Below are 25472 nucleotides of genomic sequence, written 5' to 3'. Positions count from 1 at the left end.
TATCCACAGAAAGATTGAGGATATCTGCATATAAGTAGGTCACTGCTTTCCTGAGACGGCATCTAATGCTGTAGGAATCAAACATCACAGTTCATCAAAATCTGCACTAAAAGAAGATGTGAGGAGACATACGAATCTAACTCTGGAGGACACGCACAGTCCCACAGCAGCTGGGGAAACAACTGGTGCAGGAGTAACATTCCCTAGTCTTGAAGCAAGACATAGTGTGTGAGCTGATTTGGTTTGGTTTGATTATTAAAGATGATTTAAAGTGATTTAGCAAATTTCACATATTTCTAAGAATGGAACACAATTACTATTGACCTAGCAGGGTTATTATCATTAACTAAAAATTTTTTGTAAATTGAAATAAAGCTGAGTTAATATAATATGTAAATATTACACACTGTAAATCCTAATGGTTTAAGTAGGGTAAACTTAAATAAAAAAAGTTCAATCAAATTAAAAAGAGTTCAATCAAATTAACTTTTATTAGTATTTAGAACTTTCTTTTTCTTTTGAGTTCACAAAACTGACACATTTTAAGTAATCGGAATTGTTTCATTGCTTTGAGTTTTATGAACTTGTCTCTTTTAATTTAGACAAACTTAAATTTAACTGAAACTGGGCTGGGATTTCTATTTCCCAGCATGCTTTGCCATGACACTCGAAAGGGAGAGTAAATGCTCAAATTAAGTGTTATATAATGTTTTTTTTGCTTAAGATTAATGTTAAGTGGGAGATTTAGCGGGAGATTTAGTGGGAGATTTAAGTGGGAGATTAGTAGTGTTTAATGTTTTGCTGTTAATTTAGAAGAGTTTCAGTTATGTGACGTTTTTTTTTTTGGGGGGGGGGGGGGGGGGGGGGTTACCATCATGGTGATGAGTGGAGCATGAGCTTAGAGGACAGATATGTGTTTAATGTTGTATAAAGCCTTTCTCATTCAGCTATTCGCTATGCTATGATAATGCTATCAAAGCATTGAGTTACAAATTAGCAAGTTAGCATTTACAGAATTAGCTAGTTAAAGCTAGCCCAATTACCACTGTTAAAAATATTTACCAACAACACAATACCGGAGACTGCAACAACAACAGATGCCTGCATTGACAAGCGCTTGTGTGAGGGGGTTTTGTGAAAGCCGCAACTTTAAAAGAACACAAATACATTTTTAGCGGTCATAACTTCTGGAGAATAATAGAACAGACACTGGACAAAGATGAAACTTTCTAGAGCGCCTCTGTTAGTAAACTTCAAAGTATACTTTGAAAGGCTTTGCATTCGACTTTACGCATACACTAGCATATGCATAAAAAAAACCTGAAGTAGGCTATAGTTTGGGTGCTATGACACATTTTCTGAAAGAGTACTGAATCTCCTGATCAAAACACATGTGAAGAAGAAGCAGAAACAAGCGTTAGCATATGTAAGCAGATGCATATGTAAAATAATGCGATCATCATCATTAAACAGCATATAAATAAAAACTGCCTAATGTTAGTGAATGAAATGTCAGTCCAGGACGAGATAGAGGCTTTGATGGACTCAATCTACTCCATTTATGTTTTGATCATCGTTGTGAATCCGGTCCAGACAAAGTCTTTGACAAAAATGTGTTTTCTCAGCTTTTTGCTCAAAATGTTGCTTTTTTAATTAAACTTACCCACGTTGAAGTGTTGATTAAAAAAAAAAAAGCTAGAATTTTAAAAAAAAATCTTTTTTTTTCTTTTTTTTTTTAAAGCAGAGGCTCTGTTCTTTATTTTGATATATTGCATTGTGCAGATATTCACACAACAAAATATTATGGGGGCCATGGAAAATTTGTGATAATGAGAGGCTCTGTTCTTTATTTTGATATATTGCATATATTGCAGATATTCACACAACAAAATATTATAAGGGCCATGGAAAATGTGTGATAATGATCAAAAATGCTGATGAAATCACAATATATCCCACCTTTTTTCCATATCCCGGTTAAGGTGGAAAGGGGTTCCGTACACCGTTTCATGCTGACTCTAACACTAAAATCCGACTGGTTGATAACAACGTTGTTCCAGTATCAACAATAATGTTTATCCAGGAGCACGTCCTACTTGCGCAAACCAGCGCAGTCTATGCAAAATACGAATTGGAAAAAAGTGGCGATCAGCAGAACGGCAGCCGCAGGAGAGAGTTAGAACATTCGGTCAAACATAACCACGCGGTACTTCAGCCGGAGAGACTGAGAATAATTATCTCCTGGCCAGAGTGGCGAGCTGTTAAAAAAAGATGTGAAGTGGTGTTATAAAGAGCTTTCAGTGAGAATCTAATGCGAGTTCAAGCGTCTCTTGATTGCACTGAAGTGTACGGAAAGTGGTGGGGGTCTGAATGTGGCCACTTCAAATCTGTTGTTCTGTACAGGAATTAACAAGCATCCAGGGCCTGTTATACTGCCTGCGTATTGACGGGCTCCATCTGTCCCTCAGAACGACGCTCATAAGAGCACGCTTGCAATACATCAACCTGTTCAGCTGGGTTAAACAGGTACTGGCTGCTGAGGACTCAAAAAACTCTGGTGAGCAGGGAGAAACCTGAGCTGCATACCTGAAATATGAGATTGACCACCTAGTATTTATTGCAACTAATCAAAAACATGTATTAAATGTCCTGAAGGGGGAGATGCAGTCAGAAAGTTCTGCAATACATAAAGAGGAAGCAGGCCAAGCAATCTCTCGCCAGCGGTGACTCCACCATTTCCTGTAGACTTAGGCCCAGTACTGACTGATTTGGAACACAGGTAGAACATTCGACTTCCTGCAAGAGTAGGAAGCGGAACCGTTTGCTGTTCTTTCACTAAATTGTTCTAGAATGATTTCTGAAGGTTCACGTGACACTGAAGACTGGAGTAATGGCTGATGACAATTCAGCTTTGCATCACAGAAATAAATTATATTTTAAAGTATATCCCAATAGAAAACCATTATTGTAAATTGTAATAATATTTCACAATATTACATTTTTTTCTGTATTTTTGACCAAATAAATGCAGGCTTGATGAGCATAAAATACTTCTTTCAAAAACATAAAAAATAGCAATGTTTCCAAACTTTTGACCTGTACTGTGTATACACACACACACACACACACACAAACATATATATATATATGTTTGTGTGTATGTATATATATCATATAAATACACACACACATATATAAAAATACATATATAAATATATATATATAGCAGAACTGAGTCTGTTTGCTGTTCTTTCCCTAAATTGTTCTAGATTTTCAACTTTGGTAGAAAAAATGTCCTATACTCAAATAGGACGAACAATATATCGGCACCATATTGGTTATCAATCAATCAATCAATTTTTTTTTTTTTTTTTACTAAACAGTATTCTTTATATTGAATATTTAATTGTGAATGCTCATTTCCCTACATTTACATTACATTTACAGCCATTTAACACTCAGAAATTATTTAACAACACTATTAAATGTAATATTTGCCAAGTCTGAAAATTAATATATATTTTTCATGTTGTGATGGTTCAATTCACTTGTAGCATTTCAATGATTTATTTTAGTTTTTTTTATTATTATTATTTATTTAGACAGTTTTTTAAATGATTTTTAATAATGTTACCCTCGCACAAATAAAATGGCCAGTCATAACGGTTGGCCAAAAATAATCATTTTAAATCATCAATGTCATCAAGCCTTTTCTTGAGGTTTTAACCCCAAATTAGGCCTAATTTCCTTTAGGATCTTGAAACACAGATCCATAACACTTCCTAAAACCTCTGAGGATCTCAAAAACAATCATTCTGGTGCATGCGGTCACATTCTCGCCCAATACTCAAACTACAGGCCCTCCGGGGCTGTTTGCACACCATCCACCCCCTGGCTGTATTGATTCCTCATTAATTACCCATACCGGTGGAGCAATGGGGCACTTTCTAGGTGGAGCACACATCAATAATGACACCTAACCGCCAATGTTGTGGAAGTTAGGGTGAGACGTTATCGGCAAAACATCACACACAGAGCGGCAGACAGTCCAGTGAAGGCCTTTACTGTCAAAAATATCAGGACTGCTCCTGGAATGGAGATGCTGCAGGAATGCTGTGCTTTATGCAGAATCTCACTGCCAAGAATATTTCACCTAGTCAACAGAACCAGGTCAAATAACCCCCCACTGGGTTAGTGTGCTGTGAACTCCACACACAAGCCAAAGCTCAATGTTTTCCCTTACAGAAATGCACCATGGTATTTGTGGAGGTGTTTTTTAGATTGGATTGACATGCACTTTGTCAACCCTGTACAAAATGACCATGGTGCTTCCAAAATAGCATTGTTTCTACAATAAAGAAGTAACTTAGTATACTGCACACTAAAAAAAAGGTCTGTGGCTGTACCACTGTATGAAATGGTTTTACCATGTTGCACTGCTATTGTGCTGCTATATGATTACCATATTCAAGCATTGTGATATTTACATCCAAGCCTACTCCAGAAACCACGGTATTGTTATCATGCTACCTTGTCATGGTAATAGCTACTGTCATTTTTTGTGAGAGAGGTTCAAATCCCATCCCTGTGCGTTTCTAAAAATATAGCATTATAGTAGTGTCTAAATTCCATTGTATTACCATGGTACCCTGTGCACACATGGTAATCCCATAGTACTTTTTTGTTAAGGACATGATAAATTGCAATAAGGGGGGTTCGTTCCAAGCCCTGTGCGCATCTATAATGCACCACAATAAACAGCTGCAGTGCAAAAATAGGAAGAAACGGATAAAGCGCGCGCGCGAGAGCGGATCCGTTCTTTCATGACGCTGCACTTCGGCCCCTCTTGTCGTTATTACCTCTAAAGTGCGGATCTCCTGCTGTGTGAGATCGTTGGACGCCGCGCATTTGGTCCGGAGCCCTTGTAAACTGGAGATGGAGATGTCGATCATGTTCTGGATCAGTTCGCACTGGTGTAGCGCGGCCATCTCTGCGCCACCGCTGCTGTCCCTCTGTTCATCACTCTCCTCCACCATCATCAGCCCCACTCTAACACCATCCATCCCACTGCATCGGGCTCGGCGTGGATGGAGAGATGAGTGCAACTACAAATAACAATTCAATCCACATGCACTACTACAGACGCATGCCATCAGACTGTCCGAACAGGACAATAGAGGAGGTCTATACTGGGATCCACAAGGGAGATGTGGTTCAAGGTAATCCCAAATCCAAGTGCGCTTTTTGAAGCCCGTCGTGCGAGATGCGCGTTCTGCTGTGAGACTCTGCTGCTCACTGTCTGTCAGCTGTGGGAAACATCGGACGACGCGGTGCGCGCTGGGAAATGAAGTCCGTGCGCACATGTCTGTAGGCCAATGCACGAACGATAGATAGATAGATAGATAGATAGATAGATAGATAGATAGATAGATAGATAGATAGATAGATAGATAGATAGATAGATGATAGATAGATAGATAGATAGATAGATAGATAGATAGATAGATAGATAGATAGATAGATAGATAGATAGATAGATAGATAGATAGATAGATAGATGTAGTAATTATTTTCTTTATGAATCGCTAATTTTGTGTAAACATAACCAAAGATTAGTTTAATTATGTTTAAGGTGCAATGATGTTTATTTTTTATTTTTTATTTTTATCAATAAATAGGAACATTTCATATTATTATTGTGATTTCATTATAACCCTGTTCACCAATAATGTCTTTCCAAAACACATGCAGTCCATTACAGAGGACATGCACTGAAGAAATCAGTGTCTTTGAAAACTCATAAAATGTTTTTTGAGTTGTTTATTTGAATGAAACTACTGTAAACCAACTAAATACTAATGATGAACTGCAAAATAATCCAGCTAATGTTACTCTTTCTGTTAAATGTGCTGAAATGTCAGATATTTATAAAGCCCAAAAAAATTCCCCATCTGAAACTTCCAGAAAGTCCTCCTTACGATACGCCAGGACTTCAAACTCTCTGAGAAATAAAAAGGAGGATATTTAATATCCTAGCAAATCTGGTCACATTGAGACATTGTTGAGATGTCTTCTGAAACTTCAGAGAAGACACGTGCAAGATTAGAAGGCCTTTTTTCCTCAGGAGAAACATCTGTGAAGCATGAGACTTAAACAAACAGCCACATTTGTTCTAATTTAACTTAATTACTGTTTAGGAAAAACAACAGCGATATTATTGAGGTTTCATCTGTGGGTTTTCTTTCCTTAAGGTGCCCTCGCCTCAAACAGAGGGCCTTTCACATCTTAGGGATTGCAACAAATGAAAATGGAAATTCACCCTTTTCGTCTTGTACTAAACTGTGTTTCTCCGTATGAGCACGAGCTTGTTTAATCACATTTATTAAAATAATTTGGGGGGTGTTAGAAAGATTTCTCATCTCACTGAGGGTGTGATGTTCCCTCACATCAAACGCTCAATTTGACTGCTGAGTCACTCTCCAAACCTCACCTCCTCTTCCATCTCAATCTCTCTCTCTATCCTTCCATCTGTCCTCCATCTCTCCATCTGGGTGCTGCATAACACTCGACGTCCTCCCCAACACACATCTCAGTGACAGAACATTATTCAAAGTGTCCAATGAGGTCCGGTTTGCAAGGACGGATTACATAGTCCAAATCGTGTGAGTTAATGTCCAAACAATGAGAAAGTCATCGCAATTGTAAATATATGAGAAATAAAGTCGCAGTTGAGTAAAATAAGGCCTCAAATTATACATCATTAGTGTAATGCATTGAAAATGAGACATCATAATATGTCCAGATATGTCATTCTTTTCTTTCACAAATTGTGACAATATTGTATTGATTTGATATCAATTTCACATCTGCATACATCTGATACGTTTGAAAAGCACACACATACACACCTTATGCACAGCTTTTCCTAATCTCACATTAAGCAGACTGACTCAAATAATTCATTATGATGTATCAGGATTACACTAACTGATTTAGCAGGTGATTTGATCAAAATCAACTTAGAAATGAGAACACATACAAGTAAAATAATGAAGGAGTCAGAGCAGTACACATTTTAAAGAGGTAGTTCTGCCAAAAAAATTAAATTCTGTCATCATTTACTCATCTGTCCTTTCAAACCTGTATGACTTTCTATCTTCTGTGAAACAGAAAAGAAGATAATTGAAGAATCTCTGTTTTTGTCCATTCAATGCAGTGTTGCTTTAGTATTATTTATATACTTTCATATTTATTGATGCTTTGAATTAGCTTTCATTTTTATATTTTCAGTTTAACTCATTTTATGTGCTTTTGTCATTTTTATTAGTTAATAAAAAAAAGTGTTTCTTAATTTTTTACATCAGTTTTAGTTTGAATCATTTTAGTACTTCAAGTTAAACTTATTTGTGACCCTGGATCACAAAACCAGTCTTAAGTAGCACGGGTATATTTGTGGCAATAGCCAACAAAACTTTGTATGGGTAAAAATTATCGATTTTTCTTTTATGCCAAAAATCATCAGGATATTAAGTAAAGATCATGATCCATGAAGATATTTAGTAAATTTCCCACCTTAAATATATAAAAAATATATTTTTGTGAGTGGATGCAGCACAATCGCCTATAGAAATGGACAACTTTAAAGGCGATTTTCTCAATATTTCGATTTTTCTGCACCCTCAGTTTCCAGATTTTCAAATAGTTGTATCTTGGCCAAATATTGTCATATCCTAACAAACCTAATATCAATGGAAAGATTATGTATTCAGCTTTCAGATGATGTATAAATCTCAATTTAAAAAAAAATACACATAAGACTGATTTTGTGGTCCAGGGTCACATTTCAGTTAGCTGCCAAGACAACATTTCAAATTTCAACAACAAATTTTTACAACACTGATACAATGAAAGACAATAGGTGTCCAAAATAACATTGTACCTCATTGAATTTCATTGTACAGGCCAAAAAACATTTTGTATGAGACATTCTTTTAAGAATATCTTCTTTTATGTCCTGCAGAAGAAAGAAAGTCGTACAGGTTTGGAACGACATGAGGGTGAGTGAATGATGACAGAATTTTCATTTTTGGATAAACTTTCCCTTTAAGAGTTATTTAGAGGCTAGTACAAAGCTAAAGCAGACGTTTAAGTAGAGACCAAAATAAAAAGGTGTCTAAAGGTCAAATTTGAATTTCTCTCACCAGTTAGTGTGTCAGGTGTACATCCGCTCCATGCTGATGACACAGGAACCCCATGCAGACAGAAGAATCTTTATTACCTCTTCCAAAGCTAGCATGGCAAGTTTAGTGTTTAGCTAATCTTATTGCATTCTTAAGACTCTAAGAATAAAAATAAATAAATTGAAAGTAAAGCAAGTTCTAAACTAGGACTAGGTCATTTATGTGAGAAGGTTTCAGAGAACTAAGCCATATAAAAAAAAAAAAAGCTAACAAAAGTACTACAGACAAAGTGCAGCTTCCACCTGTCGACGGTGTCCTCAGATACTGACACTCTGTTGGTCAGACTGAGGAATCCCTTCCTAGGAGACAGCAGATTAAATTGGATTGTGGGGGATCTGATGGCAGAGATCATCCGTGACACAAGCTTTCAATAAGTACCAGACTGACTCGTCTTTTCAGTCAGACTTCAGACTGTTTGTGTGTGTGGGGCAGGTGGTGCGGAGTGTGCTTTTGTTCTATTTTTGTTTTCTGAGATCAGATTTTAGATTATTTTAGAGACCTAGGTAAAAAGGCCACCAGTTGCAGGATCTGGGAGTGGTGCATTATGGGGCTTTGAGGTAGACAGGCATGGCTATAAATAAATCCCAATCTGCAGACACCAGACAATGAGCAGAAACACTCACTCGGACACATGAGCACCCACAGCTAGCTCTCTCTCCCAGGCTCTACAGGTATTTAGGCTGTTTCTAGGAACAAAATAATGGTAATCTATCACAGGAATGACAGATTGCGAATGAAAAATAAAAATCAGTTTGAGATGAACAAACATTGAGCAGGAGAACTGGTGTATAGCTCCATCTACTGGACAGTTACAGCAATTTCCACAGCGTCAGCTTGTTTGTCATAATCATTTATAATAGGCTATACCTGATCTAGGTCAAATATGATGGCGCTGTAAAAATAGTGTTACAAACCATCGAGTTCATCAGTATACCAAAATTAATTTTAACTAAATTAGATACTTGCATTTCTATCAATAACTTTAGGCCTGTATTTAATCTATGCATGTATATATACATTTACTGTGGTTTGTTACTGTTGATTTTTCCATCCGTATCTTCTTTTGTGTTCAACAGAAGAAAGAATGTCATACAGGTTTGGAACAACTTGTAACTGACAGAATTTTAATTTTAAAGCGAACTATCCCTTTAAATTACATCCTTCCTCAGAGATTACATGTCTATTAAGTAACGAGTTATAATTTACTTCGCCATTAAACTAGACTTGCTAGATCAATGTTTATTACTCAGTAAGACAGTTTTATCTTTACTTCTTAAACATTGGGTTAAAGAAGTGTTGTGGCGTCCTCTACTGGTTCTTACAGGAAATACAGAATCAGATTCAGCCGTAACAAACCAAATAAATGTACAAAACCATTTTACATCCTAAATATTTGACTCTGAAAAATGTGTGCATATGAAAAGCATTATACTGAAACTTTTAATGTTCTGGCAACTGTTTCATAATAAAAACAAACATGGACGTGTTGGTTTCATAATGTAATTTATTTAATAACAAACAAAATGATCATTTGAAAATCAATAGCAATTTACAGTGAGCAAACAGCCCTAAACTTTGAAAATTATTACAAATTAGTTTTAATATGTATTATCCCACCGTAAATACACACAACCAGATCTTACTTCACACACTAAGAATAAAATCATGAATGTTCATTTCAGGAATGAATGGTGAAATGAAGTCTTGAAGCATGATTTTAGATAGTGAGCTGGTTGAAAAACATTTCAACATTGCAACTAAATCTGAGAACTAATTTTTAATCAATCACCCAGGTATCAAAGTTATATCTTATCTATCAAATAAGATCATAAGAAATGGAAAGAGCATTATCTCTAAAACATGGCATGGGCTCCGTGCCATTTAAATTCTCCTGAGATAAACACAGATTTTCTTATCAAGCTGACTAATGGGGTTTTGTGCTTGTGGATGTTCTGACTCCTGAGTCCCAGCGTGAGCACCGACCCGACAAAGCAGTCTTCTTAACACCACCTGATCTGCTACACCGCATGCCAGACAGAAACTACAAGAGAGACTGTTGAACCAGAATATTACAAACAATAGAACTATGATGATTTCATGGCTCAGGTTTAATTAAGCATTGCAGGAAACTAATGAGTAAAATCTTGATCTTCATGATGCTTTAGCTTTTAAATGCAGAGAAAATTGGATGCTCCGGCCATTATCCATCTGTAAAAGATCATACAAAAACATGTCAATTTATTTATTGATATATATATATATATATATATATATATATATTTTTTTTTTTATTTTTTTTTTTTATTCTGGATTCTTTAATATATAGAAAGTGTACAAATACACCGTTGTAATCGAAATTATTCAACCCCCATTGCAAATCAGGTTTATTGGCAAAATGTACAGACATTCAGCTGTTTGCAATGAACAAATCAAACAAAAGTAATTGAAATATCTCAACAAAACAAATGTTTCAAGTGTTTTCCCCAAATTCAACTGAAAATGCAACTTTTAATGACTTCTGCAGTCTCAAAATTATTCAACCCAGAATTTGTTACATTTATACAGCGCTTTTCTCAGCACTCAAAGCGCTTTACATAGAAGGGGGGAATCTCCTCAACCTACACCAATGTTCAGCATCCACCTGCGTCAGAACGCCCACCACAGAGACAGGAGATAGAGTGATGAAGCCAATCAGTATATATATAGGGATGATCAGGAGGCCATGATGGATGGGGGGCAATGGGCAAATTTGGCCAGGATTCCGGGGTTACACATTTTTAAAGGCCACAGAGAGTCAGGACCTAGGTTTAACGTCTCAAACGGTGCTTTTTGACAGTATAGTGTCCCTGTCCCACACAGACCACAGGGTGAGCACCCCCTCATTAACACCTCCAGCAACAACCTAGTTTTCCCAGGAGGTCTCCCATCCAGGTATTACCAATACCAAGTACTCAAATCCCACCAGAGATTTTCTATGGGGTTCAATTAGGGGTTCTATAGGATTTCCTGACACTTCAATGAATCCATTTTGCCTTCCACACGCTGCAGGTTTCCAGTGCCAGAGGATGCAAAGCAGCCACAGGATGCAAAGCAGCCACAGAGCATCACCGAGCCCCACCATGCTGAACTGTAGACAGTGTGTTATTTTCAACATAGCCTATGCTTCATTCTTCTTCCTCCAGACATACCACTGATCCATAGGGCTGAAAAGTTCTGAAATATTTCATTGCTTTACAGAACAGAATCTCAAAACTTCTGTGGCTTATTTATATAATTCTGAGCACTTTTCATGTGCTTTTGGGTCAGTAGTGGTGTACGTCTTGGAGTTCTGACATGGAAACTGCATGCATTAATATGTGCCTTTCTGTGCAAGCTGAAACTTCAGTCACTGTTGCCACCAAGTCTTGCTGCAGGTCTTTTGCAGTCACTCAAGGGTTTTTCTGAACCTGCATTCTCAGAAATCTGTTTGCAGCCGTTAATATCTTCCTTTTTCTGCCCCGTCCAGGTAGTGAAACCACTGTTCCTTTCACTTTGAACTTTTGAACTTATCTTTTTATATCCTGTTTCTTGTTTGTGAAGGGTGATGATATCTTCCCTTATCTTTTTGGACCACTCTTTTGTCTTAGTCACATTTGACTGCATGTTAGAAATATGTCTCTCAACAAACCTAGCTAATTCATATATTTCATGTGTTCTAGCTCAGGCACACCTGGTGCAACTAATGAAGCCCTTGATTAGTTTCATCAGGTGTGCTTGAGACAACACCTGTTTTGCAGATTTGTGCTGTTGTGAGGGATTCTATTCAGGGGGTTGAACAATTTTGAGATTGCAGAAGTCATTGAAAGTTGCATTTTCAGTTAAAACATTTGTTTTTCCACCAAAAAATATTATTGAGCATTACTGTTTTCAACATTTGTAATAATAGTGTTATTTTGAGCAGCAAATCAGCATGTTAGAATGATTTCTGAAGGATTATGTGACACTGAATCCGAGAGCATTGGAATAAATTACATTTTAAAATATATAAACATAGAAAAACAGTTATTTTAAATAACTATAACTATTTTTACAGTATTTTCGATAAAAAAATGCAGCCTTGGTGAGCATAAGAGGCTTTCAAAAACATTACAAAATCTTACTGACCCCAAACTTTTGATCAAAATAGAAAAAATATTGTTATAACTTTATATTGTTATAACTATCTAAATCTAAAGTGTAGTGATCAACAAAGACATTTTTTAATGAAAAATGTGTCACTTAATAAAAATGAACAACTTTCTGAGAATTTCAAAAGGGGTTAAAGGAATAAAACATTTTATTATATAGCTGTAATTTATGCTAAAGTGGACATAAATATATTTAACATTTTATATATTAACTTATTATTATATATAAATACATTTAATACCAATTATCTAAATCTTTGATGGTGTTTAGCGTATATGTGTGCACTTACCATGACATCACTTCCTTTGATTCCTCCCTTTCCTCTCTTCCTGAAAGCCTCTTGAGTTGGTTGTTGTCCTCAGCTTCCAAACACATACACATATTCAATTTACAAGGTTTCACCAAATATTATGCATCCATGCAGTGCCACTACATTGAGATAAGGAGAATATTTACCTGACAACGGCCCCTCTATTTCATCCAGGAGATTGATGGTAGAGTTTGCAGAGCCCAGACTGAGGGGAAGTCAAGGAACAAACACACTACAGGTTTAATACTACAAACATACTAGCTAATTGCTAAAACTAGCACTTTTAACTTTGGGCATTCGTACAATAGGCTACATGATCCAAAAATCATATTCAGACACACACATTAGCATGAAGCTAACAGCTAGACTAAGAAAGATCCAGAAATACAAATGTATGAACACCTCCTTTACACAACATACATAGATGCTAACTTCAGGCAGCGACTGTCTGGGCTGGACATATGAGGATATGACTGATGTTTGGGCAGAGCTCGCTTTTTGGACTTCTTCCTTCTGGTCTTCTCCGAGAAAGATCTAGCAATTTCAAAAAGCTTCTTCCTTGTAGCTGTGGGTAATAATACAGTGGTCAAAAGGGGGTGAGAGCTTAAGCAATTTGATAGGTTATACACTTTAGGTCTGCGTTCTCTTACATTTTCCCATGTGCTTGAGTTTCTCTAGGAATAAGGCATCATCAGAGACAGATGAACAGGCCTCCTCAGACCCCGAGCCACAATTATCACCTACATCAAGAGTCAGACATGAGCATGTCAACATTTGTTCGTAAAGAAGGTTGAGTAAATGATGACAGAATTTTGAATCTATTTCTTGAACTCTTTTTTAAAGGTACAGTAGCAAAAAAAACAAAAAATGTTTTTTCTTTTTACACATATTTTACATGTAGCAGCACCTCTCTTCCCAGTCTGTCAGTAATGCTCTCTTTAGCTCTATAGAGAGCAATAGTCGGTTTCCGCAAGTACAAGTACAAATATACATTTTCTTCGTCAAGAAATTGATTTTGAACAATATCTTACTAGGCTTTAAAGACAGACCTACAATGAGCTACGAGGTCGTTTATCCATGGTATTTGCTTCTGCTGAATATGTCAGCCCGCATTATTGCAGCTTATTTTTTTTAAATAATCATATTTAACAGCAGAATTCCTAGTGAAAAACTACATTACCCATAATGCTGTCAGAAAATTACACCAATAAAAAGCAAAATGCCAAAAGATCTCTTAAGCTCCACCCACTCCCATGAAGCACTGCGAATGACGTAATCGAGTCGATCTCTCTAAGCTCTCAAAATACTTGAATATATATATGTATATATGTATATATATATATATATTGCAATAAACTTAATATATATTGTTTATATATATATATATATATATATATTGCAATAAACTTAATATATATGGTTTATATATATATATATATATATATATATAAATAAAATCAATATAAAATCAACATTTGTACATTTCTCCATCGTTTTTTCGATTCGGTTATGCTGTGGGATTCATGGGATTGTAGTTCTTTCCCTCACTAAAGCCATTAAGTACACAGGAATAAGCCTTAAGTTGTACCTTGGTATTTTGTCCTGATTTTCTAAAAACTTTTTTGCTTCAAATCATAGTTTGTAATGTTATGATTCACCTCGTAGCTGATTGGCTTGGTTCATGGCTTATAACTCTTTAGCATGACTTTTTTTTTTAAATGCATTTGGGAAGAATTAATGGAAAAAATACCAAAGGGGGGGTGGGAACTGTTAAACTCTATGAAGCCCCTCCTTCCAAGTAAGTGCCACTTGATCTGATTGCTCGGCTTAGCTGAATGAATGTGTTGTGATTGGTCAACCGCTTGTTTTGGAAATGTCACGGCCCTTACTATAACCGTGAGTTTCAACACACTACTAACACAACTCAACCAGGCCATGCCTCTTTTGCGTATGCCTTGGGCGGGAATAACTTAAATGAGGAATATTGTGACATGTATGTTCCTGGAAGAAAACTCAAGACTATAATCGAGGCGTTTCAGGGAGTTCAGAAACAGTGCGCACTGAGAATAAATCCCTTTGGAGTGACTTTACAGACCTTTTTCAAGCTCAAACAGCATTACTTAAGCAGGTTTGAAAATGCAAAAAAGCATAATAGGTAGCATAATAGTGGAGAATATGACCCATGTAGGCCATTATCTGAGTGTTATGAGTTATGTGGCGGCACAAGCAGGTTCTGATGAAGCTTCCTGTCCGCGTATGTGTGGCACAGCGTGTGGCTGATGGATGAAGATGAAGGGAATCTACCTTCGGTGGAGTTCTCTGTGCAAGCGGATGAATGACCACACTTTGTTTTCTCGCACCTCTGACGATCTAAAACACAGCAGGCAACAGGGTCACTGAGGGCAGGTGAAGATCAGCCGCTCCAGAGTGAGTGGAGACGGTGGACTGAACAACACAACACTGCACACTGTGTGTTAGGAATGAAAGCTGTTCTCACACACACACACACACACACCTGGGGTTAATTCAAAATGCATTTTAGCAGAATGACAGAAGCGATGGTTTACAAATATGAGAATGAAAAACATTGCAAATCTTTTTGCAATGAGAAGGGAATAAAGTACAAAATGTAGTACTTGATTACATTTATTTTCATTTTATTTGTATGGGGCTTTTCATATTAGAAATCATTACAAAAAGCAGGAAAGCTGAGGAAGAAATCTTGGGAGGAACCAAGACTTTGAGGGGTCCCAAAAAATGGTAAGGACTGCAAAAAAGATGCTTGACTGCAATGTTGGTTTATGAATCCTTTACCATGAATGAAAGGTTTTCCTCACATGGAGAAATCCAAACATTATTTCATCCTAAGTGAAGTATGTTTGAAAAATGAGTGTTTGTGTGACAATGTGTTTTTTTCTGTTGTTTCTGACCTAGTTACAATACAGCTTTTGGGGGGAAAAACATCTGAAAAATGGCCCAATAGTAACTGGAATAAAAAATAAAAATCCATTTAATTCACTTCAAAAATTGCTAGAAAATTTGAATTAGGTTTAGTCTATAGTAAACATAACTTGTATTTTAATGAGAATTTAATTAAAAATAAATACATAAAATTGAAGTATACTTTTAATTTAATTGAAAATCGACTTTAAATTGTAATTTAAAGTCGACATGAAATTCGTCCTATTTTGTAAATGCATATCATTGATCTTAACGTGAGCGATTTATCCATGCATATTCATCTATGTTTGTTTACTTATTTATTTATTTGGCCTTGTTTGGAAATGTCATATCCCCAAAAAAATCAGTTGCCACTTCCGTCACATTGTGACTTTAAGAACAATAGAAGGCAATATGAAATTGCCTCATATCACATATATATATATATATATATATATATATATATATATATATATATATATGTGAGTGTGTGTGTGTGTGTGTGTATACCTATCTCCAGAGCTATGAGGAAGTCTCTGTTACGCTGTAGCTCTTTCATGAACTCCTGATTCTGCAGGAAAAGGGCGATTCTCTCGTCCTCCAAGTACTGTTTCAACTTCCTGTCCTGTTCAGATGACCAAACACTGCCTGACAGGGCACCACTGCTGGACGAGAGCTGCGTCAGGGATGACAGGGAGGAAGAGGAGGAGGAGGAAGGCTGAGACAAACTGCTCTGAGAACGCTGTGGGGGGACAAAATTCACCAAGGACATTTTTTTTTACTGAAATGGCATTAAAAAAAAAAATCAACAATGAGATGATTGATTTGCTTTGTCTGGCCTTAAAGCTACTGAATTTAGACATTAACGGAGGTCTTAGAATCAAGATGTAATGCTTGTTTTTGTAAACGCATGATATTTGTGTATTTTATTGAAAGATACTGTGCCTGAAAAAATGCTACAAATGTATTATCTGTACTGTATATTGTCACTGTATATAAATATGGTGAATCTGGACGGAGGGTTGTTGAATCTGCATCTGAATCTAAATCAATATCTTTGAATCTGGATCTAAATGACCGTCATTGTAAACACATGATATTTAGCCATGATTTGCATGCTAGTAATTTATAAATCTACCTGTATACTCTCTGACTGCTGAGGCAGGATCCGCAGGAAGTCATCGGGGAGGTTGCCTAGTAACGGTGGATTCCAGTTCCTGTATCTTCCAACCTGCTGATGCCCAGGAGGGGGATGATCATCAAACCTGGAAAAATGAGGAGGATAAAAAACCCACAAAAAAACCCCCCTAATTCTTCTTCTGAAACACACACCTGAAATTAGAAAGGCCTGATGGGATCCTCAGCTTGTGATTTATATCATTTATAAGATACTGTTGTTTATTGAGTTCACACACTAATAGATAGCTATGTTTCCATCCACACTTTTTATCACATACAAAAGAAAAAAAACAATGCATGGAAATGCCAAGATGTGCATAAAAACTTGTGCACTCAATTGAGGAGGATACTTTTTTACAAAATAAGAAGACATGCGCATAAATTACAACTGGAAACACATTTACCAAATATATCCCTTGATGTGCAAAAAATAAATAAATAAAATAGATGTGATTGGACTAACAATTGGACCAGTCGCATTAATCGTGCGCACGTTGTTTTAGTCATTCTGAAATGCCTGAGCTAAAGTCTGTCATTAAAATGATTTAGTATTATTACCTCACAAAACTGTCTGACACGATTATGTTCCCAAACATCAGGCATCCACCTCTGACATGACAGCATTTCTTGTATTTCGTCTTGTATTATTAAGTCATTTCTTATGTAGGACATAAAGAGCGACAGTGGCTTCCCCCTTTGCAGCAACTTTCAATTTTATTATTGATCATTTGTGCCAGTTTCATAGATTTTTTGTTCTCTTGAACATAATGAGAAATGAAAACAGCACTTTATTTGCAAATGTTTTATGCGATATTCTAATTTCCCGCATAAATTCAGAAAGCAACTTTGAATGGAAACGTGATGTCAGTTTGGATTTCATGTGTAGTTACTGTAAATACCACTCTGTAAAACGTCATCTTCAAGACTTTGATGGTTTGATGTAGTAACATCAAACTAACTGCAAACATAAAAACAGTTTATTCGCTAAACAGTGTACATTTTAAACTGTTTTTAAAACTAAACCGAGCAGAAGACTAAACTAGAGAAGTAAAGTTCGTCAGGACAAACATTGAGGTTGGCTTCACAAAGCCTTGTCTGAAAGTTTAAAATATTTTTTAAAGTTTGATGGTTATATAGATACATTAAGAAAAACAGCCAGCTAGCAAGCTAGGCAGTGATAGCATGTTGCTAACATAGTAGCATGCTGCTAGTATATACTGACATCATGTTACGAGTTATTGTTAACATGTTTTAACACATTGCTAGAATGTTTTAGCATTTGGCTAGTGTTATTTAGCATGTTTTAGTATTTTGTTAGGCATTCTAGCACATTAAACTTTAAATTAAGTATTTTAGCACGTTGCCATATGTTAGTGGTTACGCTTTGCTAGTGATATGACAGCTTAAAGGGTTAGTTCACCCAAAAATGAAAATCATTCTGCCGGCCCAGAAAAGTTAGTAAAGACATTGTTAATATAGTCCAAGGGACTACAGTGGCTCATCCTTAAGTTTATCAAGCGACGAGAATACTTTTTGTGCGCAAAAAAAAAACTAAACTTCGTGGCGCTCTCGTGAACTCACGTCAGAGGCCCACACAGAAGAAAATGTATAGTTGAATAAAGTCGTTATTTATGTTGTTTTTTTGCGCACAAAAAGTATTCTCGTCGCTTGATAAACTTAAGGTTGAGCCACTGTAGTCACTTTGACTATTTTAACGATGTCTTTACTAACTTTTCTGGGCCGGCAGAGTGAAATTACATAGAAGCCTATGAAGGAGTGAGACAGCTCTCAGATTTCATCACAAATATCTTAATTTGTGTTCCGAAGATGAACGAAAGTCTTACGGAGTTGGAACAACATGACGGTGAGTAATTACTGATAGAATTTTCATTTTTGGGTGAACTAACCCTTTATGACTCTTTATTATTTACAGGAAGTCTATGGGAATTTGGGCCTGTCTGAAAGACAGATATGGGAATTCCATAAATCAGATCAGTTAGAAAATATATGGCACACAGAGTCAGAAGGTCTGTGGCAAGATTGGTGGTCAAATAGCTTGAAAATTAATATTAGAAATTTGATCGAAGAAGAAAGGCTTAAATGGTAGATCAGCCAAACCAACATAAGCAACAAAGTGAACACAGACACAACGTCTCTCACAGATTAAAGTGTATTAAACTATTATTAGTAGTAATTTCTTCCACCAGAAAACCCGGTTGGATGTTTTTCTTGCCTTGGTGGTGGTGTGGATGGAACATCTGCGGGATGTTTTCTGTCATAGATGTGCATGTCATAGGAGGGCGGAGCGTAGATGGGCGGAGGCTCCTCATCTGAGCTGTCCGGCTCCAGCGTTCTCCCCAGGATCTGCAGGTTAGAAGGAAAGATTATTTTGTGCATCAAGATCTAAAAATGCCAAACTTTTAGTCTCAACAGATCTAAACAGAAGTTTCTAGACTAACCTCTGGAGGAATGCTGTCCTCAGAATCCGAGCTGTCATCCGTGGCTTGGCTATCCAAGCTCATCTGCAGGAGCTGGTCAATGGTGGAGTCGACAGCACCTTGGTTAGCCCTCAAGACACACTCAATAACCTCATGCTCCATGCTGGGGAACATGGTCTTAAAGTCATCCATAGCCTGGCTAAACTCCAGACGCCGGACCTGACGTGGAGGCCTCCTGTTATTGAGCTCCCCTGAGGCAGCGTCGCCTCCTCGTGAACCGCTGCCATGGTTACTGTTCGCGTTACTCCGGCGGAAAAGGCTGGTCATCGTTTACAGAACCTCCCTTCCACTCAAAACTGCCCATCCACTGCAGTGGCTCCACCCCTTGACCAATGCACCGCCTCCGGCCACGCCCCTTATCCACTCATGATGCCCCTGGAGGTGAGCTTCAGTATATAGAGGAGCACCATTGGATAAACTTTTCTTCGGCTGCTGATAGCTGAGACTCAACCACATCCAGGACTGGCTGGGCTTCCCAGAATGCCTTGCTCTCACTCTCTCAATCCCCCTCAAGTCAAAGGACGAACAGCGGCCCACTCCAGAAGACCTACATCAGAACAGCAAAATGTTAACCACTGATATTTTATTCAGTAAAAGGATAGTATAAAGTTGCATTAAGATTTATTTATATAAATGCATAAGGGATAGTTTACATACTGTAACTGAACATAATTTTATCAATATGTTTGTTTTCACTAGTATTATAAATCCAGCAGTGTGAAAATTTATTTTTTTAAGGGTGCAAATATTCCATGAAGTCTTATTTAATATGATCAGTTATTTTAGAAATATTTAGACTATTATAGTTTTTATTACTATGTAAATGAGCTTTTATTTTTATATTTTCAGTTTTCATTTTGGTTTAAGTTTTAGTAATCTGGTATGTGCTTTTGTCACTTTTATTTATTTAAAAATATATTTCTATATAATTAATTTAGTTTCATTTTAGTTATTTCAGAACTTCAACTTGTTGCCAAAACAACATTTCTAATTTTCATTCTTTGTTTCCCATTTTATTTTATTTCAGCTTTATTTCAATTCAACACATTGTTTAATAGTTTTAGTTAACAAAAACAACACTGAATTTGATATATGTACATATATTTTATTTATTTACCTTTTGATAGATTCTACAGTATTCATTGGTTTTAACATCACATCAGTGCAAGAGGGAATGACAATTGTCTTTGATTTTCAAATAATTTAATTTGAATTAATTCACATACATTCAACACATGAAATATTGTCTCAAAATCCTTATTACCCTCAAATTATTTCAGGGTAACATGAACTGATTCTGAAACATTTTAATTAATGTAAGAAAATGTATTATTTTAGATCACGAAGCATAGACACACACACACACGAACAGCATGAGTCATACATGTGGACGGCCCTCATTGGACATTAAATGGATCAGGATCATTAACAAACAAGGCTTCCAAAAAAGACAGGACAGGTTTTAAACTCTTTAAAGGGCAAATTTTTCCCTTACTCAATGCATGGCCGGACATACATCATCATATAAGTGCAGTGTGCTTCATGTGCCCAAATATGTATCTATTTCCTACCTACTGTCTGTCGGCAGAGGAGATGCAGGCTCACACCAAAAGATCCACCAGGAAGCGACTACAGCCAGCAAGATAAACCTTTAGCTTCCATCACAGGCTGCGGGCTCCTCCATAAAATCCATCATCGGAGAGGTTCGGATATCCCTCGCTCCCATTTTCATCTCTCCACATTAATCTGCACCTAAAACCAAACAGGCAGCACTAAATATAGCCACAGACTCTGGCACAGTTCGCCAGCGAGCGCAGGAACTGTAGCAGCTTAGTGATGTGTCTCTGAAGAAGGGAGGCTGTGCCCTTGTGAATAACATACAGCAGAGAGCTGACGTCATCCATAGTTAATACGCCTGCTGAGCTGATATCTGTTAAGCAGGGGTCTGTGTGACCCACTGAGACGGATTAGAGACCCGGAGGAATGCCACACAGTGCCGGATCTGATTGATAACAGTGAAACAGATCTCAGCACGGCAGATGTGTCATGATAATGGGGGCCATCATCCTTCTAGAACAACACAGGAAAGCTTGTTATCATCAACAGTCAATATGATCAGAGCCTGCTGGTCTTGTATCCATGGCAACCCTCACGACTATCAATCCCGCTGTCGTTGGACCCTCAGAGTAAGTGATTTGTTAAAGGAGCTCAGAATAAACAACAGCAGTGGTCGTCAAAATGGCCGAACCCAATTAAACGCTTCAATCAATCTCGCAGTTAGTAAGAAACACTTGATACAAAATCAAAAAAGATTCAGATACAAAACTGAAACCGAATTGAATCAGATGAAGGTCAAACCTGGGGTCAAGACGTCATTCCCACTACAGGTCATTTAAAGAGGACTTATTATGCTTTTTTACATTTTCAACTTTGTTTAGTGTGCAACACCTCGATTAGAGTCTTGAGTTTTCTTCCAGGAACGTACACGTCACAAAAAAGCGGCGGGGCCAGGATGAGTTGTGTTAGTAGTGTGTTTAAATTTGCGGTTATGGTAAGGGGTGTAACATTTGCAAAACAAGCTTGAGTCTAAGCGATCGACCAATCACAATACACTGGTCTAGCCGACCAATCAGAGCACATTGCGCTTTTCGGATGTAAATAAACAGAGCGTTACTGACAGACTGGGAAGAGAGGTGCTGCAGTCTGCAATGTAAAATATGTGAAAAATAATGTCGTTTTAAATATTCAAGAATGAAAACCTATTCTTGTACACCCCCAAAATCCCCAAATCATATTATGTTGAAATAAGTTTTCCAAAGATACCCGGACTGTCTTCTATTTCCGGTTAGTGCACACTCTAACAGCTAATATTGCCCACAACCCTTTGCACGTTGGACAAGGATTCGATTAAAACTACAAGTACATAAAAAGTGTTAAAAATTTACAACAAACATGGCGGATGTGCGAGACCGACGGTGAAGTAGTAAGTTTCCTAGTAAAAAACTGGACACGAACAAGCCGTATTTACTACTTTTTCTACAACAGCTACAGTACATCGCCTTGTCTTGTTGTTAAAGTAGTGCATGTTTATGTTTACATATATGAATAATAATTTGAAGTGTATTGTATGTTCTATACACAAAAATATAGCCTGTATTTGACAGAAATTCCAGAATTGTCAGCAAACTGATGATCTAGATAGTGTGGGCCGGGGAATATTTATGATTGTCAATGAATGGGATGCTAAATATAATTTTGGCTTTAATAAGATTTTCCCAATATATGCGATGAGCTCGTTAATCACAACTTCAGAAGTGGGAAGTAGGTAATTTTCAATAATAATGAATTGGATCGACCAATTTGACTCAAAAGAATTATTCATATGACTTACATTTACATTTACATTTAGTCATTTAGCAGACGCCCTTATCCAAGACTTGAAGACTTGACTACTTTTATAATACTTTTATGGTGCTTTTGAAGCTTGAAAGTCTCTGTCTCCAATCATTGTTATATTGCATGGAGAGAAAAAAAACAATTAATTATTCAACATGTCACATTTTGTGTTTATGAAAGAAAATCTGTCGCACATGTTCAGTTCAACATAAGTGTGAAAAAAACAATATCAGATTTTTCATTTTTGGATGAAGTACTCCATTAAAGGATGAACGAACCGTTCTTGCCTCCTTTTGGCAGAGGACACAACTGTGAAGCAGGCCCTGCCATTAATAACAAGCTACAAACAACGTTTTTAATGAAATTTAGAAAGTTGTCCCTGCCAAAATGCCTTACTGTATTATGCCAAATTCTGATGCTTTTCTGGCTGATTCGGCATCCAAGAGGAGAGAGAAATCCAAGCGGACAGATTGTGGTGTCTGACAAGAAGAGCTGTTATCACCACAGGAGTCGTCTGTGGGTTAGTGCTTATGTCAGAACACACGCCTGCTGTCTATGTATAAAAGTAGCAGCATGTTCACTGGCACCTCTCTACACTATGCTATCATTAGCCCTAATTGGCCCAAACCTCATTGGCCTCAATTCTAGTAGTCGCTTACACATTTTTAATATTTTGTTTGAATTAATTTTATTAGAACAGAATGCAAAATTAATCTATTGCCCATTTTATTGCAAAGATGCATGCATTTCCTCCAAATATTCATAGAAGAGGGCCCAAAGAAAAGCGGAACAGTTGCATAGTGTGCACTGAACCAAACGCACGAGCAGGGCTTTGACACTGTCCTTGCTCCTGACCTGGTTCTGCTGAGATGGAAGGAAAAAAGAGTAGAAGAGAGGACAGGAAGGAACAGTGCAGAGGGGAGGTGATTTGAAAGTCCACTATTTTAACAATGTCATTTAAACTATTGAAGGCAAGCTATCAAGTTGCACGTCACCTCAAATAAGAACACCAGAGACTTAATGGGATCTCTGATCTCAGCCGAGCTCTTAAACTAAGCCCTAATTTAATGAGACTAAATCAGATATTAGAGGCATATGGTCAGACATTTGGAAGTAAACTGATCCCATCCCAGAATCCTTTGGGAGGCCAAACATCAGTCTGCCATCAGCTAATATGACACCATAAGCAATAGTACTGTGCAAAATGTCAACGAATCACATAGAAGAAATACTGTTCGTTATTATTTATATTAACCTGCTGGGTTAACGTGATTTCACCAAGTAAAATCCTTGATCTTGGAACAACATTCCAATCAACTAATCCGATTTGAGGGATAGTTTTTATTGAGGGAAGTTCATGTCAAGTTTAGGCTTACAACAAGGGTTAGAGGCTTCTACACCATTCTTATCCACCTATCATTTTCCTCTGATTTTAGGGATAAATTATGGGTAGGGATTTTTTTTTTTTTAAAGAAGTAAAAACAACTAACCCTAACCCTCACACTTAAAGAATGTAAAAAGAATATATATTTTTTAGCATGTTATAACCTTCAGTAAACAAAAATGCTAAATGTTGGACAGCTAAATGCTTCATCATATAATCATATTTTTTTGGATAACATTTTGAAAGATTAAAATTCTGGCCCTGTATGATTTTAATTGTTACATATAGACATAAGTGGACCAGAGACAGGTGAGTTTTCACAAACTACATCACATCATACTGTAGTAACATAACAGCACCCTGATTTAAGAGACCTGTAGCCTACTATATATGGCGTGATTATTAGAACATAACCGCAGGCATAGATTCATTCTTGAGGCCTGACTGAATAGAATTTTAACTGAACAGCGCTTCAGTAGTAAATGTATCTAAATAAAGGCATAATCATCTGGCAGAGACACGAGCGGTCCAGAATGAGGATGAGATCTTACCAGCTGAAGCGATCGTCTCTGATCACATTACTCGATGCTTCATTCCTCCATGTTGTGCTATAAACAGTGATAACAGCAGACGGTGTCGTTCACAGAGCGTCAGATGGCGAGTCTTTATCGGCTCTTGAGCGCTTGAGCTGTGGGCAGATTATCCTCCTCTCACCGCGCTCAAGAGCATCTAGTGGATACAGGTGAGTAAAGCAACTCAGCATTACCAAAGATGAAATCAACTCCTGAGTTGATAATAAAATATTATATTCATACCTCGGTTATCCTCAATTTCTTAAAAATATGGTTAACTTTATGCTAAGTTAATACAGAAAATTTATATCTATCTATCTATAAAAGATTTTTGGAAAGAAATTAATATTAAACTTTTTATTCAGCAAGGATAAATGAAACTTAAAAAAAAAAATGCTATTTTATGAACGTTCTATTCATTAAAGAATCCTGAAAAATAATATCAAGGTTTTCACAAAAATATTACTGTTTTCAACATTGACACATTTAAATAATAGCCTAAGAAACGATTCTTGAGCATCAGCATATTAGATTGATTTCTGAAGGATCATGTGACACTGACGACTGGAGTAATGAAGCTGAAAATCTGCCATCACATGAATTAATTACATTTTAATATTATTCTATTTATTGTATTACTGTATTTTTTACAGATTAAATAGACTACATTTCTTTCAAAAACATTATATACATACATATATGTGTGTGTGTGTGTGTGTGTTTTTGAAAGAAATGTAGTCTATATAGGATATACACACATCTTTAGAGATAAATTATATTTCTTAG

The 25472-nt window shown here is 36.8% G+C and overlaps 2 protein-coding genes across 10 annotated transcripts in view; both read right to left on the bottom strand.

Moving 5' to 3' along the window:
• The window catches only part of ksr1a (kinase suppressor of ras 1a), a 40793-nt gene extending 32111 nt beyond the window's left edge, over positions 1-8682 (bottom strand). For 4 of the 5 annotated variants that reach the window (XM_082157619.1, XM_082157622.1, XM_082157620.1 and 1 more), the window contains exon 1: positions 4860-5330. In XM_082157619.1, coding sequence (XP_082013745.1) covers positions 4860-5063 — 204 coding nt within the window. In that variant the 5' untranslated portion in view covers positions 5064-5330. Of the gene's footprint in view, positions 1-4859; positions 5331-8201 lie in introns of those variants that run through there. The other variant, XM_082157623.1, reaches the window with a different exon arrangement.
• Positions 8683-9733: 1051 nt separating this feature from the next.
• cuedc1a (CUE domain containing 1a) lies at positions 9734-24899 on the bottom strand. 5 transcript variants are annotated; one of them, XM_082157104.1, is made up of 12 exons: positions 24666-24899; positions 20906-21086; positions 19296-19881; positions 19070-19200; positions 16796-16922; positions 16168-16399; positions 15022-15087; positions 13368-13457; positions 13138-13282; positions 12864-12922; positions 12697-12769; positions 9734-10448 (listed from the first exon to the last, which is right to left on the bottom strand). In XM_082157104.1, coding segments are annotated over exons 3-12 (1230 nt in total). In that variant the 5' UTR covers positions 19602-19881; positions 20906-21086; positions 24666-24899; the 3' UTR covers positions 9734-10447. The 5 variants fall into 5 exon arrangements, with proteins under 5 accessions (XP_082013230.1, XP_082013229.1, XP_082013231.1 ...); XM_082157103.1 differs by lacking the exon at positions 24666-24899 and having other exon boundaries at positions 20906-21657; XM_082157105.1 differs by lacking the exon at positions 24666-24899 and having other exon boundaries at positions 20910-21657.
• Between the last annotated feature and the right edge of the window lie 573 nt (positions 24900-25472).

The sequence above is a fragment of the Leuciscus leuciscus genome, assembly GCF_965113295.1.
Source record: "Leuciscus leuciscus genome assembly, chromosome: 24".
Taxonomy (NCBI): Eukaryota; Metazoa; Chordata; class Actinopteri; order Cypriniformes; family Leuciscidae; genus Leuciscus; species Leuciscus leuciscus.
This window is presented reverse-complemented; position numbering and strand designations above follow the sequence as displayed.

What these genes read in the sequence shown, in the direction of transcription:
- cuedc1a (XM_082157104.1), bottom strand. Translation starts at nt 19,601, where the DNA reads ATGACCAGCCTTTTCCGCCGGAGTAACGCGAACAGTAACCATGGCAGC. An exon ending in AGGACAGCATTCCTCCAGAG is followed by an intron (nt 19,201 to 19,295) that starts GTTAGTCTAGAA and finishes TCTAACCTGCAG; the next exon opens with ATCCTGGGGAGAACGCTGGA. An exon ending in CCTCATAGCTCTGGAGATAG is followed by an intron (nt 15,088 to 16,167) that starts GTATACACACAC and finishes GCTGTGTTTTAG; the next exon opens with ATCGTCAGAGGTGCGAGAAA.